The sequence below is a fragment of the Phascolarctos cinereus genome, unplaced genomic scaffold, assembly GCF_003287225.1.
Source record: "Phascolarctos cinereus isolate Bilbo 61053 unplaced genomic scaffold, phaCin_HiC Scaffold_4;HRSCAF=312, whole genome shotgun sequence".
Classification (NCBI taxonomy): domain Eukaryota; kingdom Metazoa; phylum Chordata; class Mammalia; order Diprotodontia; family Phascolarctidae; genus Phascolarctos; species Phascolarctos cinereus.
Window position 1 is genome coordinate 443,991,494 of NW_027555847.1, and position 18,597 is coordinate 444,010,090.

Sequence of the window (18,597 nt, forward strand, 5' to 3'; positions counted from 1 at the left end):
CTTTTTGTTTTATTTTCTTCTATTAGATTTTATACCTCCTTCCCCATTTGGCCAATTTTATTTTTTAAGGACTTGTTTTCTTCAGTGTACTTTTTTTTCCAGTTGGCCAATTGTTTTTTTTTTTTTTTTGGCTAGGCGATGGGGTAAGTGACTTGCCCAGGGCACACAGCTAGAAAATGTCATGTGTCTGAGGTCCTCCTGAATCCAGAGCTGGTGCTTTATCTACTATGCCACCTACCTGCCCCCTGCCAATTGTATTTTTTAAGAACTTGTTTTCTAAAGTTAATTTTTCTCCTTCCTTTTCCAAGCTATTGACTCTCTTTTGTGTACCTCTCATTTTTTCCCCAATTTTTCTTCTACCTCTCTTATTTGACTTTTAAAATACTTCTTGAGCTCTTCTAAGAAGGCTCTTTGGGCTTCAGACCAGTTCATATTCCCTTTTGAGGTTCCAGATGTGGGTCTGTTGACAGTGTTGTCCTCTTCAGAATTTCTGCCTTGATCTTCGCTGTTCCCATAATATGAATCTATCAGACATTCATTTTTGCTCATGGTATTTGCTTATTTCCTGACTTTTAAAGAGATTAAGTTCTGCTGCTGGGGAGCAGAGGGAACTGACCCAAGCTTCTTGTGTTGGATGCCTAGGGCCTGGTCACTGGTTTTGTGTGCTGGGGCCTCCAATGCTGGTAGTTGGAGGCTGTAGGGTTCTGGCAGCTTATGTGGTGTGGGCTGGAATCAGCAACACTGGAACTCTAGAGGTAGGATTGGGTAGTATGGCTCCTGGAGATTTTCTGCTCACCCAGGCCTTTCCTTCCTTTTGCTTTCTTCAGCTCTTTTCAGTGAATAGAGTTGCAGGATGTTTATCAGTTTGGGGCTTCCCTTAGTTTTGCTGAGGCACTGAGAGAGCCAGTTGCTGTAGAATGCTGAGGCACCATGGTGGTTTTCCGAGCTGGTTTCCACTGGTTCCCCCATCATCACTGAGGCACTTGTTGGTCCAGTTGTTTGTTTGCCTGCTCCACCACCTGGGTTTCAGGATCTCCTCCTGGTATGCTGAGGTGGGGCTTTCTGCTAGCTTGCTGGGATGCCTCCTTTTCTGTACTGCTCCCCTTCCCCCAGGGCAAGAGGGGCCTTTTTGGTTAATCTCTCAAGCTACCTGGGCTACTGGACTGCTGTACCCCATCTTTCTTCTGGTTCCGCTGCTCCAGGGTTTTTCCTGGGGAGATATTTTCTGGGCTTTCAAAGGTTAATAAGGGAGGATGAAAGCCAAAAAATTTCTTAACAATTAGAACTGTCTGAAAGGAAAATGTGCTACCTTAAAAGGTGGTGATTTCCCCTCAATGGAACTCTTTAAGCAGGAGCTAGAAGTCTATTTATTATTTATGTTATGGGAGAGATTTTATTTATTTATATTTTTGCAGGTATGACTTGGACTAGGTAGCACTAGGGTTCTACCTAAATCTCAAATTCTGTGTGATTTTGTGAAATAACATGGATTGGGATCATACCAGAGTATATAGTACAGATTTTAACTCAAAATATACATAATGGTGGGCAAGGCATTCATTTTCTAGGATCAGCTTTCTCATTAGAAAACAGAAATGGTTTGGACTATGTAATATATGTGGTACTTTGCACTCTTAATTTTGTGATTCTATGATAGTATATCGTGGGCCAGTCCTAAGCTGGGACAGTCTAACTACTTAGGCTTGATATTAAAATGCAATAAAGTATTCATGGATCACAAAATGCAATTAAAATCATCTTTACTGATAAAAGATTGAAACAATCATTTTAAATAAAAGCAAAAAGGAAAAAAAAATTACCCTTCTTGTGCTCCATAGTCACTATGGCCATCAATCAGCTAGCTCAAGAAAGCATTCCCAAGAGGGCAGAAAGAGCTCAGGTGAAACTTCTGACACCAATTCTTATTTAGCTAGGTTTTTTTTTCAATATTTTGGATAGCAAGGTAGTCAACCACACCACCCCACCTCCTCCACCACAACTTCCTTAGATAACAAGCCCAGCACATACTGCTGGATTCAAAGGGCAAAGAAAATTCCTCCTTCCTTAGTGGTGGAGAGAGACTGGCTATCTCTTCATAGCAGGGACCTAACATGTGGTCTTCTTCATTTATCCTCATTGATCTCTTCTGAATTCTCTTCAGCTTATCATTATCTTTATTAAACTCTACTACCCAGAACTGAATACAAAACTTCAGATAAGGTCTGACAAGGGCAGAATACAATGTAATGATCATTGCATTTCTGGAAGCTATGCCTCTCTTAAAGTAACCCAGAATCACATTAGTTTTTTTTGGCTGCCAAATCTCAATGCTGACTCATATTGTGCTTACAGTTTACTAAAATAAGCAATCTTTTAAAAAACTACTTCTGCCTTGCCATACCTCCTCATCTTACACTGTTGGATATTGACTTTTTATACCCAGGTGTAAGATGTTACATTTATCCTAACTGAATTTCATCTTGTTATATTCAGACCAGGATGTCTGGTCTGAATTTAGGATGTCCAAGTCCCTTTGGATTCTGATTCAATCATCCAGTGCACAAAATGTTGTCTTTGGCATTCAAAGTCCTTCATAATCTAGCCTCTTGCTACCTTTCCAGTCTTCTTATACCTTCCTCCCAGACATATACTCTGATTCAGTGACACTGACTTCCTGGCTAATGCATGAATGGGACACTCTATCTCTTACTTTTGGGCTTTCTCTCTGGCTGTTCCTCATGCCAGGAACACTTTCCATCATACGTACTCTTACTACTGACCTCTCTGGCCTCCTTTAAGTCTCAGCTTTTTATAGGAAGCCTTCACTGACCCTTGTTAATTCTATTATATCTTTATGTTAATTATTTCATTTTTATCCTTTATTTAGATTGTTTTGTATTATTTCTTTACATGGTGTCTCCCTCATTAGATTGTAAGCTCTTTGAGGGCATGGATCATCTCTTTGCCTTTTTTTTTTTAATCCACAGAGTTTAGCACAGTGCCTGGCATATAGTAAGCATTGAATAAGTGTTTATTGATTGATTGTAGCTATTCTTCTCAGCATTGTTTCACGTGCAATTGGATGGATGTGTTGTCTACACCTTTATTCAAGTTAATGGTAAAAGTGTTAAAACAGGACAGGGCCAAGAACAGATTTCTGGGCTCCTCTACTGTAGACCTCCAGTCACGCTGCACTGAACAATTAACAACTACTTTTTCAGCTTGTTCATCCATCTAATTCTGATCCAGTCTTTGTGCACTATTATCTGGTCTGTATCATTTCTATCTCTACAGGAATATCACTCAATGCTTACTCAAAAGCTATGGGGTAAAATGGAAAAACTATATACAGAGCATTCCTCTTACACACTAGTTTTGTAATCCTGGCCTGACCTTTTCTGATGAAGCCATGCAAAATCTTTGTAATTGCTATTTCCCCTTCTACATATTTGCCACAATCTCTTTAATATGTTGTGTAATTTCCCAGGAATCTAGTTTTAGCTCACTGGCCTATAGTTAGTTTACAGACTCTGTTATCTTCCCATTTGGGGAGAGGAGCAGAGAATGGGATTTGCCTTTTTCCCATCAGTTTTCTAGCCTTGGAGAGGCAGGTGAAAAGTCATACTGCAGTTGCAGATTTTCTCATTCAGGTGTCAAGAGATGTGACACAAGAAGGAATTAGTGAAGTCTCTCAACAATATGCTTCTGGAAGAGGATGGAGTTACATAACTGAGCTTCCTAGAAAAGAAAATTGGGGTTTCTTGGGCAATGCTGTCTGCCTGGAGAATTCAAGCTTTACAGAGGTACTGGTATAACTTTTTAGACCAAGAATTGACAGTTATGTAGAAAACCACTGAGTGGTCAGAGTTCCTGAAATCTCAGCCTCTGGGTATAGGTATGTGTTAAGAATTCTTAGACTGAAGAAACTGGTTGAAGCTATCTCCAATCTTATTAATGAATGCTAATGGGCACATTCACACACGTCTTAGGGAAATGCAAAATCAGGAACAAAGACTCCTCAAGCTGATCAGCCTCCCTGATCTGTATACTAAATTTTAAAAAGTATTTATATTTCAGTATTTTAGTTTCATATAGGGAATAATTTATAGACAGGAAAGCCGCTGATCACTTGATTAGCTGGTTCTGAAAGAAAGTTTATTTCTGTCCTTGCTTGAATACTTAAAAAAATAAATGTTTATTTGTACAAGATAAATTATATATAGTCCTAACTAAGGATTTAAATAATGCATGACCTCTCAGAGTCCTTTATGGCTTTCCAATTTCATGATTTTATACTTAAGATATAGGAGAATTTCTGAGAAGTCAGTTATTTCAAAATTGTATAAATGAACAACTTTGGAGGACATGTCGACTCAGGGAATGAAGAAATAATATTCATATATCAATATTTGATTTGGAGAAAAAATGTTTTAAAAATAAGATACAATACAAATTAGATACGTTGAGCTACATTATGGCTAGGGCTAGAAATTCTACTTTATTATCACATCGATCTAATTGATAATAAAGGTATATAATCATGCCTTTCTACAGAAACCCTATTGTAAACTCTATTTTTAGATGCTTTCTACTGAATAATCATGATTTAGAACCCCCCACAGGCACCTGCTCTTTTCAAGAAGTTGCTCAATAGAGTATGTTGTCTAAAATCATTAACTATAACTGCCATTTTACCTGAGGCTGTCAGTCTGTGCTCTCTCAGTGTTTAGAGATAACATCTAATTTGCACCTGAAGGCAGATTTAGGCGAGTAATACTTACTGACATGAACCCAGAGTGAAAGTAAGAGTGTAACTAAGTTATGTTAGAAAGTACATCATTTGATTCTTGCTTTCTTATTCTCAAAAAAAAATAGGATTGTATTTTATAATTAGACGTATTTGATATTATCACATCAAAGATCCTTGACCGAATGTTCCAGTAGATAATTATGGTATACGCATTATTCCAATGTGCCTTTTTTATTTTGCTGCTTTTCTTACAAATTTTCAGTAGCAGTATTGATGTGCATGGGTGGAAGGGTTTAATAGTAGAAGAGAAGCCCTTTTATTATCTCTAAAAAAAAGACAGGCATATTTCACACTAAAGGAAGAGTTTGTTGTTGTTTTGAGCATAAAACAGACGAGTGAATAGTGTAATTTGTTTTTAAGCGATTGCTGCCTTAAGTATTACAATGGACCCATAACATGTAGAGTAAAACATGCTCACAAGACATTATCGTAATTCTTATAAATTGCAGTAACTGCAATCTAGCAGACTGAGAAATTACTGTCCTTATCACCCTAAATACTGCTACTACTACATTTATATCACACCATCTCAGAGATGGAAGGGACCTTGGGGGCTCTCTAAGCCAAACTGTGCATCAACCAGAATTGTCTCTATATCGCACCTAACAAATGATGACCCAGTTTTTTTTGGAAGATCTCCAATGAGAAGAGCTCGCTAACTCAATTTTGTTGTGCTTTAACTGTTAGGGAGCTTTTCCTTACACAACTTTCACCCATTACTCTATAGTACTTTGTGGTTGAAAATTAGAAAGTGCTTTTTGGAGAACTGAATATCTCATTTTATCTTTACTATAATTCTATGGTATATATTGTCAAAATAATCTCTATATTTATAGATGAGTGCACTGAGACTCAGAGTGGTGAAGCAACTTGCTCAAGGACACACAGCTAATCAGCAGTGAACCAAAGACTGGAAACTGACTCTAATCATAATAATAATAATACTCCTTTTACTACACTAGTTTGCCTATTTAATAGTGGATTTTTTTGTTTTTGTTGTTGTTGTTGTTGTTGTTCTTGTTGTTAGTGAGGCAGTTGGGGTTAAGCAACTTGCCCAGAGTCACATAGCTAGGAAGTATTATGTGTCTGAGGCCAGATTTGAACTCAGGTCCTCCTGACTTCAGGGCCAGTGCTCTATCCACTGCACCATCTAGCTGCCCCCAATAGTGGATTTTTCTAGGTTCCATTTTGGTGTAGTGGATCTTGACTGAAATTGTTATTTTAGTAGATAATTCCCATCTGGCATTTGCATGTAGTTTCTCTAATAACCTTTCCAGAGCTATCAGTAGGGGTGGGTTAGTAGTTTGTGTGTGTATGTATATGTGTGAGTGTGTGTGTGTGTGTGTAAGGAACAAGTCCATGTTTTTCTATGCCAGAGTTTACAAAGTACCGGTACCATGCTTATTAATTTCAATATGTTAAGACAATAAATGCACACAGTTTTGTAATAAGTAGCTGAAATGACATTCAATAAGTATGAATCTTCATAGGTTAATTCATCCAGTTCTTTATATTGGTCATGCTCAGTAGGATTTATTGATATCACATATTCACCACATAGGATCCTTAGCTTTGCAACATCTGGCTCAGTCTACCCTTCCAATGAAATCTCACACTGCTGGGTCATGCAGTTTCCAGCCTGTCTAACATATCTCAGATTTACTCACTTCTGCCTTTTTTCTTATCATTCCACACACATTGAATATATAGAAAGACAGGTTTTGGCTCTATTTTAACACCAATTACAGGCACAGGAACAAGAACAGGCTGGACCACAACTAATCCAACCTACTTACATACAAGTTGGCTTAGAAACCTTCTGAAGTCCCTTCCATCTTTGGGAATTTATGAGTCTTTGAGTCTAATTTGATCAGAATGTAGGTAGGAGGGAGACCAAAGAAATGAGTCAAAGGCTATCTACAGGGAAGACATGGCACATATAAGATGGGATATGAATATAAAAAACTCTCTGACAGGTGCTCAGGTTTCTATGACTAAGCAAAATATGATCATCATAAAACCAGGGGCTGCTTTGCTACATTTTAGAGCTATAGTAGCTTAAATGAAACAATATTGGTAGATGACATAGCAAACTTGGAGAATTAAGTAAAGATTACTTATTTTTAGTGAAGTTCATTGAAACCATGTGGAGAGCAGGAAGTCAATCAACAAACACTATTAAGTGCTTACTAGGTGTCAGGCATTGTTAACCAGGTATGTCTGCCCTTAGATCCAAATAGGCTACATTATCCCAGCCAATTTCTGTCCTGCTGTCATTGACTTCTTCCAATGGAATCTCCAAACTGGAATTCTTGTCCAAAGGCCATGCTGTCTTGTCTAATTATAGACTACTTTATTTAGCTGGCTGCAGACCCAGACAAACTTTTTCACATCAGCCACCTTCCACCTTGCCTCTGTACCTTTATGAAACTCTTCCTTTAATTTCTGGCTTTGGAGAAATGTAATTAAAGCAACATTACCATTGCTCTAGAAATGGCATGTCAATGAATTGCCTATTGTTTCACTCATCATCTCTATGATTTCCCAGACCAGAATGCAGTTCCCTGGCCATCACTCTCTTCTATGTGTTATCTTCTCAAAGATTGCCTCACTTTAATCTGTATCCCCACAATATCTGGCACATAGCGCTTTCCCCCCCTATTCTTTCTGTGGGGAAAAAAGTAGACAAAAAAAAGCAAGGTTTTATTTTCCCAAAATTGATCAGATGATGGAGGAAAACTTGTTCCTCTCCCCAATAAGATGTTAGCGAATTAAAAGACTATTAAGCTAAGGGCAAGGGAAAGTGGTTCACAGGTAGTAGGCTTACATTTAAGCAGAGCCTCTTCCAGAAGAAGAAGTCTAGAATGTAAAGGTATCATTAAAAGGTTAACAGAGGATTAACTACTTCATATTAAAGTAACTAGAAATTGATAACAAAAAGAAACAGTGGTAGGAAGCCAAGACTATCGAAAAATGTCTAGGAATTGTTTTCTTAAGCCTTGCTTCAATCAGTAATTTATTATGATAACCTTTCTACATAATACATTAACATGAAGAAACATAAATATTAATTATTACCTACATAACCTCAGGCAAGACACTTTACTTCTCAGGCCTTTTTCTCATCTGCAAAATGTGCGAGTAGGACTAGATATCTCTAAGGTGCCAGCCAGTGCTTACATTCTGTGAGCTTGTTAATGTTTACTATCTCAAACTAGAGACATGAATCTCCTGGGGTACTATCTGGGGCTTGTCTATTCAATCAGAATCAAAGTGAACCAAAAATCAAGTGTTCTCTGTTCTCTCGTCTCTTTGCCATCTCCTTTATCTTACTTATTTTTAACTTCTCTTTTCATTCTTTTTCCTCTTCCACATGGAAAAGTCTCTCACTATCTCACACAGTAGAAGTTTATCACTTCCTATAGGATCAACCTCAGGATTCCTATTCTTCTAAGAGACATCCTTGATAAGTTCCTAATGATGAAGATCATTTTTTTTAGCTCTGCACATCAAATTGAGTTTGCTCTCCAACATTCTTGCTGTTCTTCCCTAGCTGTTTTATATATGCATGACTCACCTCCATAAGTTGGTTGCAAACTTTACAGTAGTGAAAGAAGTTTGATATGTCAAACATCACAGTGTCTTCTACCTTGTAATGTCTCTGCCACAGCACTTCTTGCAATTCATTTTTCTAGACCCACTAGACACTCAAGAAATGTTGCTGAATGAATTAATAATGCTCTGAAGAATTCTTCCTGGGGGCATACAATCATTTCTTAGTTACTATGCTTAGTAAATTGTTATTGTCATAGATGCTTTTTTAAACAAATGACTCATACCAGGTCAGCTTAATTCTGATTAGCTTTACAGGCAGAACCCGAACAATCAGGGGTTCAGGAAAAATGTAAGGTTTTTTTTGAGCCACAAAAAGTAAATCTAAAATATTATGTTGGGAATCTTGATCTATCACAAATAGGGAAATATATGGAGTGAAGAGTCAACTTAATATTATTTTAAAAGTAACTTGTTTCAAGTCTATGCAGTTCTCCAATGAAACTATAACGACTATTCATGAATATGCTCCCAGCTGGGTATTTTCATTGGCTGTGTCCTATGTCTGGAATGCTTTTTCTCCTTGTCTCTGCCTCCTGGCTTCCCTGTGCCCCTTCACGTCCTAGCTAAAATCCCATATTCTGCAGGAAGTCTTTCTCAATTTCTCTTAATTCTAATGCCCTCTTGCTGATTGTTTTCAGTTTATCCTCTATATATAGCTCATTTGTACATAGTCATTTGCATGTTATCTCTCCCATTAGGCTGTGAGCTCTTTGAGAGCAATGATGTCTTCTGCCTCTTTTTGTATCCCCAGAGCTTAATACAGTGCCTGGAACATGGTAGGCATATAATAAATGTTAACTAATTGATTTTCCTACTGTCTATCACAGCAATGTAAATTGGAGCTTCAAGTCCTTATCTATCAGGACGAAAATTTCAAACAAAGACTTCCTTTGTGTAATTTTCTCTGTAATTTTTAAACTCTTATGATGAAGTGTAGACTTCATGATCAATGACAACTATTTCTAGGAACTATTTTATGTACCATTTGTCATTGCCATTATATATTCTCAATTGCTAAGTATATAAATTGCAGCTTACCTTCAGTCTTTCACAGGTCAGTTATCAATGGTATAATATGGGAATGATGAAAGACATTGCAAATGTATATTCACAGCATCACAGAATAATCAACTTAGTGTAATTGGTATATGCATAAAAAAACATTTCTGTCTAGACTACATCTCAGAACTTCACTTAATTCATCTTAGGGAAAAGGACACTTTATTCCTGTGACTTCATATAACAAATATACCTTGTGATTTACTTAATATTTCTTCAGTTTGTATCCAGGCTTACAGTATAATGAGCTTGAATAAAAGCCATAAAATGAATCTTTTAAAAATTTTCAACATAAAAAATCAAGTATTTATATCAAAATGTAAAATTCAAATTCAATAAAATTGGTAGTCATATTTCTTATTATTTAATTAGTAATTGTCATGAAATATAATTACAAGTAATCAGGAAGAGTTGGATTTATTCTAACAGATTTTTTTTTTATCATTGAAATGGCTCCTGCTTTACTGGAGGTGGGATGTGAACCATGGCCTGACTCCATGTACAACGCAGTCTGGTACAGCTAGTATTTACTAAGCACCTAATATGTTCCAGGCACTGTGCAAGCAACTGGGTATATAAAGAAAGATAAAAGATAGTCCCTGCCCTTGAGGAGCTTATTTTCTAAGAGCATATAATCCCTTATACTAATACTGATTCTCAAAGTCAGTTTAATAATAAGCAGTGTTAGGCACATACTTAGGTAGGTCAATTATGTAACGTATATAATGTATATAATCACACATAGTGAAAGGATTCTAGGAAAACTCCTCTGCCAAAACATATCTCATTACCCATCTATCACATTGTCTCTAATTGTACCATAATATTTCAATCCAAGATTCACATCCATGTCTCCAGGTACCCTTCTTTTAAATATCAGCCTGGTCAAGATAGAGGTGGCATATTACCCAAGAAGTACAGAGAAAGGATTGTCACAGTGGTTATAGTGTTTAGAAAGAAGGCTCTTCTAGAAGCAACAAAAATATAGGAAGGCTGAGAACCTTCTTTGTTGAGATGTGTTTTTGTCACAACACATAGACAATAAGCTTTCTGAAAGCAAAGGTCAGGGCTTATCTACACTTTGTATCTCCCAAAGCACCTAACACAATAGGCTAAAGATACTTAGTTCTTGAAATATTTCTCATTTAACGTGATTTCTGGCCTCTACACTATTCTGATTATAATCCTCTGCATACGTAAAAGATTGTCAACGTCTCTTTTATATTATGACAACAATTGATTTTTATACTTTAGTGCACTCTGAAAAGGGCAAAGTACAGTGAGATTATCATTCCTAATATAATAAATACAATATTTTAATGAATGCTGCTTTTTATGCCACAGTCATGTCACATTATTGACATATTGAGACTACAACCACCTAAAACTCTTATGTTTTATTTGCGCTATTCTTAAATGAACTTTTCCATATTCTAGTTGATCTATTGAAATCTAAGTATAGGACTTTGCGTTTATGCTTGTGAAATTTTACTTTTTTGGATTCAGTTTGCTGTTTCAGCCTCCTGAAATCCTTTAGGTTATGGATGTAATTATCCAATATATTATCTATATGAGCTTTATGTCATTTAAAAGTTGATATTAATTCCTTCTATATTTTACACAAGTCATTGATAAAAATCCTAAAACAAGATGCCATTGCAGAAAGGTCTGACATCAATCCATTAATCAACACTTTGGGGATATATGACCATTCATGCCCTGATTCGTTAACCTTAAATAACTTGTCCCCAAAACAATCATACTGTTACTGACTTATTCATTTCTTTAATCTGAACATAACCTTCTCCTCACCCTTTTTATTTTATGCATTTTCATAAGCCAAGGCTCATTCTGTACTTTCACCAATGTAAGATAACTCTCCATACTATTTGTCCCTTTATTATTATGTGTACCTCCTTTCATACTATGTAAAGCTTTTAAAATTTGTGTGTCATATTTCACTGGAGAGCTACAACTGTTTCTGTAGGTGCTTTTGCTCTTTTTCTTCATCAAGATCATTTGGACTTGTATATTTACAACTTTAGTGTTGAAAGTCTCCCATGCCTTTTAGGCTACTCCCTTTTTGAGAGTCCTGGTCATTGAATCATACCTACAATTCTCCATAATTTTGCAGATCTGAGTTGCTAAATTCCAGGATACAAATGTGAGTATTCCCAGAATTCTCCTCATAGAATATTAAGTATTCTGAGATGACAGGATTATATTATCTCAGTGTTCAAATCATTTCCACATCACCACCTACATTTTCTTTGTTTGTCTGAATTAAATCCCTTGTTGTTTCATGTATTTTCTGAGAGATGGCATTTTAAACAAAGTTAAGAATATATCATATGCTCTAACTTTAGAGGGAAAACACTTCTAGCTGATGTCTACATATTCAAAATTCACCATCAAAATTATGACTTGCTATTGTGAAAGTTTTGTAGCCTATATTAGAAGTAATTAATTAACAACTTCCATTTGGCCTATATTACACCATATTTATTTTTCTCTCTGCTTATCTCCTCCCCATGTATCCACCATGCTTCCACCACCAAATGTGTAGATTACCATACATGCATCTCAAATTTTTAACGTGAAACTTTCTTTCAACTTCCATTCTATTCCCTAGAAATGTGCCAACAAAAAGAAAAAAAATACACAAAGGATCTTATGATGGAGCCAAGAAATCTATCAAATACTTGATTTAATTTTTCTTCTTTCCATGAAATGGAGGAGAGAAAGGAAAATTAGGTGATGTAGTGAATGAGATTAAAAAGCTGGAACTTAATGAGAAAGAGAGACATACAGAAACAGAGGTTATTTAATAAATATTGTAATGACTTATGGTGTAGAGGTTATTCCTCTTCAGGAATAGGTTTGATGAGATTATTTCTACCAATTCGGAATCTTATAGGATTTCGCTATAAGCATAGCATAAGTAACAACATGTTAATTCTATATTCAATATAAATATATCTGACATGTGATCAGCCCAAAATCACATCCTAACCTTGAGAAAAGTCTTGAGAATACTTAAAGGGGTTAGCTTGAGGGTCAAATAAGTCAAGAAATGCTCAAGCAGCAAGCTTGACTACTTATGCTTGACTCATATCATTAACAATTAGTCAAAGGCAGAATACTTAAAGATTGAGTGGGTGATTGCTTTGATTATAAAAGACCTGGCTTTATACTTGGATTTCTCATATGGATCTCATCTTTAGGTTTCAATTATAAAAGAAATTCTGTAAGGCATGAGGCACAGATATAGCCAGTGATTTGAATATATAAGTAACATGTATAGTTTGAAAATATGAGCATTGTTTTCTATAAAAAGACATTCAGTCTGGCCTGAAATAGTAAATGGATGGATTTTAATTTAAGGGGTAATATCTTCAGAGTCAAGTAGGAATGTAATTAACATATGTGCTCTGAAAACTAACCTAAGAACACCACTAAGACTCAATCCAAGTGAATAAGTGAAAGAGAAATACTACCTTTTCAGAAGTACAGTTTAGCTAGGCTTTTCACTAATCTAAGTGAATTGGTATTAATATATTCTTTCCTAGGTTCTTGAGCTTAGGTTAGGATCTTGGAAAAAAAATAGTTTAGATATTTCTTCCTTAATCTTTGGACCATTTCCAAATGTCCAATGACTCAATAAAGATATATGTGAGAAAAATACCTTAAAAGGATAAGCTATGATTCATGAAGTTATGAAATGTACCTTTAATTTAATTTTTGGCATAAAATTAATTTTGCACAAAATAAATTTCCTATTTCCCCAAATTTAGAATAAGTCAAGTAATGAACAAAGTTAACCTTTAGAAATTACTACTTAAGATATTAAAGTAACCAAACTTTGGAAAAACATTAGATGGTAATATTCTATCTTTTAAAATTTGTACACTAACTTTAAAACTAATGATGTATTTATAAATTAAGAATTGAGTCAAGAGAGGTGGTGCATGCTTATAATCCCAGCTACGGTTGGGTTGGAAGATCAGCAGGTCTCTTGAGCTCAGAAGTTCTGAGTTGCAGTGGGCTAAATCATTCAGATGTCTGCACTGTTTGGCATTAGTATAGTAAGCCCCTGGGAGTGGCAGGCCACCAGCGTGGATAAAGATGAATAAATCTGCCCAGGCCAGAGGGAGTCAAAGCTCTTTTATCAATAAGTAGGGGTATTAGGGCTGTGAGTAGCCACTGAAGTTTCAGTTTGGGTGAGATATGGAAGGAGACCCAGTCTTAAAAATTGAGAAATGAGAACCATTTTGAAGTGAACAAAATGATAAACATTTGCCTCCAATAACAATTTCAATTTGGAAAGTGAATCAGACAGTAAACAATAACCCAAATGACAGAAAATCATCTACTAAAATAAAGGTAGATGGAAACTTGGGGTGAACAGAAGGAAAAAGTGAATATAGAAACTTCAGTGTCTTTTGGAAAGCAACATACATTTCTTATGGAGATGGAAGATAGTATTTGCCCCAGGCCACATTCTCCTTCTCTATTTTATCAATGCTCCTTTCATCTCTCCTCAAAATCTCTTGGATTCCCCCCTGATTTTCTTTTATTTTATATGAAATTCAATGGGTCTGAAATCTCAGCAATGTAGGCACATTCCCCTATGGTACAAAACACAATAGATCTACAGCTATCCTTTCATGCTGTTGTCCATTTTCTCCCATAAATACTCCACAAAGCATCCACTGAATTTTCTGAACCCAATCAATCTCTCCATATTCTCTTGACATTATTTCTCTTCTCAAATATTACTCCATTTCATAAACTCTGCAATCCAGCCAAATGGGCCTTTTTCCTCTTTCTTACAGATGCTCTCCACCCTTACTTCCATCTTATCGACTATCTTCCTTTTAAGACAAAGATCAGGCATCATCTCCTTTGTGAAACTTTTCTTGATCCTCCCAATTGCAAGTGCTCTCCTTCAGAAAGATACATTGCATTTAAATAATTTGCCCATATTTATATTTAGTCACTTTATATTTACGGTGCACATATTTATATGTGTATTTATTATCTCTTCCATTAGACTATTACCTTTTTGCATGTATGCTTCTATCTCCAGCATACAGCAAGTGTCTGGCACATAGTAGGCTCTGAATAAATACTTGCTGATAGACAGACTGATTGAACTACAGCCATAGAGCACGCTGGAAGAATGTTAAAAAGGACGATAATTTTAGAAAGAGTCTTGGGGTCACTAAAAGCACTGAGCAATTTCCCAAAAGCAATCCAGTCCACTCTTGATCTTCTCTTTAATTCTCAGTCCATTTAATTGTTTTTCTACAAAGTCTGTCAAAAATATATGTATTGATAGATTAGGTTTTTGGACCATCCATTCAATTTCATATTATAGCTTGGAGGAGAGCCATCTTTATTTACTTTTTTTTGTCTTGTCTGGATAGTTAGGCTGAAAGCTTTGGAGTGATTTTGAATTTCATTTATGAGGTTCTACAGTGTTTGCTTTATGTATAAGGATATTTAATATAAATATATGTATATAATTGATACTTCATATATTCAGTATGCTTTATGCATAACAATATGTTAACACCAAAGACGATTATTACCTTTTATAGAGACTCTATGTTCCAGCTTGATTGTGAATTGGATACCCTCAATAATAGTAGTAAACACTTTCTGGAAACATGAAATTCCTTATTTATTTCCCCCTTTTCTGATATGGACAAGAGGATCATTAAAATTATTTTTATAACTTTAAAGAATATTATATTTTAACATGTGCACAGGAATTATCCCATGAGAGGAAAACCTTTAAGGAGGCATTTTACTCTACTAAATCAAATGATTATTATAGTCCAGAAAAATACAAAGTGGCATCTTCTTTTGTCTTCCCTTTCTGTTCGTCATGTGATTATAAAGACAGCCAGCTGTAGAGTATCACTTTCAGAAACTTGGATGCTTTGGGTTACATTCAAAAAGTCTTTTTACATTTGGAAACTAGACATATCAGTTAACAGTAAGTGATATTTTCTCAATCACATTTTTTTGCCAGTAATCAGGTCCATAATTTGCTCCAAGTGTTTCTATGAGATGTTCTGAGAATAAATTTCTTGATACACTCCAAACTTTGTTGCATCCAGCAGAGATGAATATACCTTATCTATCCCAGCCAATTTTCTAATATTTTGGGTTTTTAATGCCATTTTAAGTTTTTCATATAAACCATGAGGGACTATACTAGAGAGTCCAAATGTGATAGATTCACTGTTATCAGGGGAGAAAAATGTTATGAAGAAAAATTGTACATTTTTTCAAGTTTTTGTTCCTTTGTTTTATTTCTTCTAATTGTATCCATAAATTCCATAGGGATCATCTGGCATAATAGGGTTCCTTGCCAAAGTTTCCAAAAATTGGTTTTCATTCACCAACTTCACCATCTTTAATGAGGCAATATTGCTCAGAATCTTCCTTCATACTTACTCATAGGATTTTGCAGGTGAGTTTTGCTTACAAATCACCATTGTCTTTGTCATATATTTTAAATTTTTGTGCTTATCATCAACATTCTTCCCTAATCTCATCCCATCAACATTAACTTTTAAAGTTTTTATAAGAAAATTGAAGAATTGTATCAATCATTAAGATGTATTATCTATGATATAACAAATACTGTTATTTTTGAAAGATGCTGCATTTTGTACAGAGAAAATATCTTTGGTATTGACTGACTCAACTACTGCTATTTTGTTTAATTCATGTTGTCCTAATTTTGTTTACTTTAGAAGTTTTATTAATACATTTTTATGTATGCCATAATCACTTCAAAATATGCTCTGGTAATTCCCCCTCTCCAATGATTCTTTCTTTGTAACAAAGGTAAAAATTTTCAAAAGTACAGCAAAAATGCTTGCTTCCCATAGCAAATGCAACATTCCACATTTATAGTTCACTCCTCTCTTCAACAAAAGAAGGAAGATATATTTTCTCATCTCTTCCTCTGGACTGCTTGATTTAATTTTAAGTATAGAGTTTCATCTAATTGTTCTTTCTCTTTAAAATTCTTGTTGCATTATGCATATTTGCCTTTTTCAGAATATTTCATTCTCAGTCTCTTTAATCTGGTCCTTTTAGACATTTTTTTCCATCTTACTACAAATTCCAGGTGTCCTTTAAAAAGTCATCCCTTTGTTACCTTATTTCTAAACTCTAGCCCCACATCAAAGTGGATATCCCAGATATATCTCAAACATATGTTCAAAATGGAACTCTCTTTCTCCTCACAACCTATACCTCTACTGAATTTTTTTTTCTGGCAAGGAACCACCATTCTTCTAGAATCCTAAGTGACTGACCATGGAATTTCCCTCATCTTTTCACCATCCTTTATTCCACCTATCCACTTAGTTGTCAACCTTGTCTCTTCTAACTCCATCTAACATCTCTAGCATCTCATCCTTTCTCTCTTCTCACACAACTGCAACCTTAGATCAGGATTTTGCTACCTCTGCCCTAGACTTACAGATGACTCTGCCTCAAATCTCTTGCACTTCAAACCATTCTCCACATAACTGTCAAAGTAATTGTCTTTAAGTGCAAATCAAACCATATCACTCTTCTATTTTCAATAGCTCTGTATTGCCTCTAGGATAAACTATTAACTCCTCTGTTCCACTTTTAAAGCCCTTCACAATCTATTTCCAACTTATTTTACAGCATAATTTTACATTATTCCTTATCCCCATACTCTGTGATATAGCCAATTTTTTTGTTTGCTGTTTCTCATATGCAGCAACCCATGTTTTGGCCATGTCTAGAATGCACTCCTTGTCACTTTTACTTCATATAATTCTTCATTTCCTTCAATACACAGATAAGTATCACCTTCTATGGAGAGGCTTTCCCAATCCCACAGTTACCTTTATTCTCTAACCACATTTTATTTAACCACTTTTCATTTATTCTACATATATTCATATAAGTCTGTTATCTCCCCCAATTAAATTTGAATGCTTCGAGATTAGAGATTATTTCTTTTTTTTTTTTTAGTCTTTCCATAACCTAAGACAGTTCTTGGAATGTGGCAAGCACTTAATAAAGATTTTTGGGTTGATTATTGATTACTTACTAAATCTGTCATCAATAAACAATTAAACAAGTACTTATTGATAGCCTATAGTATATAAGGTGCAGGGCTATGCTAGGCACAGTAGGCCATGCTATTCTTCTTGTTTACAGATTTTCACCTCCTTTTGACAGTTGCAAAATAAATCTGCAACCCAAACCCAAATCTATTATTTACTCATGTACCTTCCTGTGCAATGCATGATATCCTTGAAAACAAGGACCAAGTTAAGTCAATGAACAAGGTCTGAGTTCTTGCTATTTGCCTAGTACTATACACCAGGAGTTAGCAGTGTATATAATAGAAGCAAAAGATGCAGAAGTTACTCCCCAAAAAGAATTGACAGCCTGTTCAGAAGAGACTTCTGTACACGATACAATTAGTGGAAAATAAGAAATTATAAAATCAAGTGCTAAACTCTGGCACAGATAAAAACTACTAGAGAAGGTCAGAGAAGAAAGAGGAAGCTGTTACTATTTATGTATTCTTCAATCAGTACTTAAATATTAAGATTAAATCTCTGTGTCCACAGAAATTGGTATACACACATAATAACCCAGAGTTAACTTACCAAGCGGTTGACCTGCAATGATCCTGGCATTTTCTCCTGCCACTGCAGCCCTGGCATGTCGTTCACTCATATACTGTACAAATGCATAACCTTTATGCACCGAGCATCCAACTATTTTTCCATACTTTGCGAAGATGGCCTCTATGTCACCTTTTTTGACAATGGCTGTGTTCAGATTGCCAATGAAAACACGAGAATTGATGGATTTGGGATCATTCTTATTAGTGACGTTGCTGGTCTGTGTTTTGCCAGTCATGGTTGTCTCACGTTGTTTTAACCCTTAAATAAAGAAAAAAAAAGATTCATGTTGATTAGATGGTATATTTGCCAATTGTTGAAAGCAGAAAGACAGTGTGGTGTTGTGGCTAGAGTAAGTTATCCTCCAAGCCAAAAACAGTTGCTGTAAGTCCCATTTCTGACACCTATTAGCTA

The 18,597-nt window shown here is 35.5% G+C and overlaps 1 protein-coding gene across 9 annotated transcripts in view; it reads right to left on the bottom strand.

The window, feature by feature from the left end:
- The window catches only part of RALYL (RALY RNA binding protein like), a 786,001-nt gene that overhangs the window by 395,372 nt on the left and 372,032 nt on the right, over positions 1-18,597 (bottom strand). For all 9 annotated transcript variants that reach the window (XM_078153349.1, XM_078153347.1, XM_020995771.2 and 6 more), the window contains one exon: positions 18,166-18,444. In XM_078153349.1, coding sequence (XP_078009475.1) covers positions 18,166-18,444 — 279 coding nt within the window. The remainder of the gene's footprint in view (positions 1-18,165; positions 18,445-18,597) is intronic.